At 39.7% G+C, this 1,550-nt stretch overlaps 1 protein-coding gene across 1 annotated transcript; it reads right to left on the bottom strand.

Annotated features, from left to right (window-relative positions):
- Positions 1 to 580: 580 nt before the first annotated feature.
- Positions 581 to 1,132, bottom strand: LOC122750654 (interferon tau-2-like). Its single transcript, XM_043997413.1, has one exon. It carries the CDS (start codon positions 1,130 to 1,132, stop codon positions 581 to 583), a length of 552 nt encoding a protein of 183 aa, XP_043853348.1.
- Positions 1,133 to 1,550: the final 418 nt, after the last annotated feature.

Here is a 1,550-nt window from a genome sequence, read left to right on the forward strand (position 1 = left end):
TGTATCCTTCCTTTCTATAGTAATTCATCTGAGGACACAGTGACTATGTTATATTGCATCCTAATACATCCATTGAGTAGCACAATGCCTTGAATTTGAGTGTTCAGACAGTGTTTGTTGAATTGAATACTTGCTTCTCTGAACACTTAAGGATAAACAAATCAACCTTTTCATATGAGGCTTATTAATAAAATAATTTTATTAATAAAATAGAATTCTTTTAAAAATGCATTTTATATGAGAAATATAACAATTAACATAAGGTTCATTATAAATAGTACAAAAATGTTCCTTCTATGAACAATAAATATAAATATTAGCATAAGGATAAATAGGATAAATAAATAAATAGATAAATAGAGTATAAATTATAAAATATTCAGTTATTGAACACAGATGATGATTCTCTGTATTCAAAGCCTCTTTCAAAGAGAGTAACAGCAGCTTAGATCATTTTAAAACCATTCAGGGAATATGGATGTTTTCAGTTGATGTAGAAACAATTCTTTCCAATGATTGACTTCTTAATTTTAGGAAGTAGCCAATTATTTGAAGAACTGAAAGTCTATTTTTTTCTTCCTTAAGGCCTGAGTTTTCCTGTGAGTTTGTTCATGAAGAGAAAGACCCTTCTGATCTCTACCCGCACAATCTCCCAGGCACAGCGGCTGTATTCTTTGCCCTTCAGGTACTGGCTTATTCCTTGGAAGTAGCTCTTCAGGGCCAGGCTGGGGTTCTCCCTTCCCAAGGAAGCCTCTTCCCATTCCACATCCTGTCTAAGACAGCTCTCCAGTTGTTCCATCTGCTGATCCAGTCCACTGAGCAGTTGCATGAGCTGGGTCTGATTCCAAGCAGCAGGAGTGGCATTCAGGCTGAAGAGGGTAAAGATCTGCTGGAGCATCTCATGCACAATGACTGAGGCACTTTCCCTCTGGAGCTGGCTGTCCTGCATGGCTTCCTTTGGGAAGCTGAAGTTGGTCCTGTCCTTCAGACATGGCACTAGGGAAAATGTGCTCATTTGGTTCAGAAGTGAGAAGTCTTTCCGCATGCCCTGAGTCAGGTCACAGGCCAGGGAGCAGAGGGTGCTGGAGCAGAGCAGCACCAGGGCCAGTGGCAACAAGCTCCAGGATGTCATGTTGAGGCTGAGGAGAGTTTGGGGTTGAGCTGGGAGACCAGTGAGCCTTTGTCTCAGCTTCTTGGGTTATCTGGCCTCTGGGTCCCTCTCCCTTATATAGGCCTAAGTGTGATTTTCTTTTCACTTTCTTCTTTCTTTTACTCACTTTCCATATTGTTCAAAGAAGATGTCATTAAAAAATCTCTCCCATATTTGTGAAACTCCAACAAAATTTCCCCTAAAATAGGTTTTGCAGATCAAGCTTTTTGAGATCAGACATCCTATTTTACTTATTCTTTACCTCATTCCCTTGTGGAGCACATATAGTCATTTGCTAAATACTGTTAATCTTATCCCTAAAATATTTCTTACTCCTGTCCTCTCCCTACTAGCTCCACTGCCCCCATCTGCATTTCAGCCTTCATGATTTCTTCTCTTC

The sequence above is a fragment of the Dromiciops gliroides genome, chromosome 1, assembly GCF_019393635.1.
Source record: "Dromiciops gliroides isolate mDroGli1 chromosome 1, mDroGli1.pri, whole genome shotgun sequence".
In the NCBI taxonomy this organism is placed as follows: Eukaryota; Metazoa; Chordata; class Mammalia; order Microbiotheria; family Microbiotheriidae; genus Dromiciops; species Dromiciops gliroides.

Excerpts from the sequence above, each read along its gene's own strand:
- LOC122750654 (XM_043997413.1), bottom strand. The coding sequence starts at position 1,132 with ATGACATCCTGGAGCTTGTTGCCACTGGCCCTGGTGCTGCTCTGCTCC.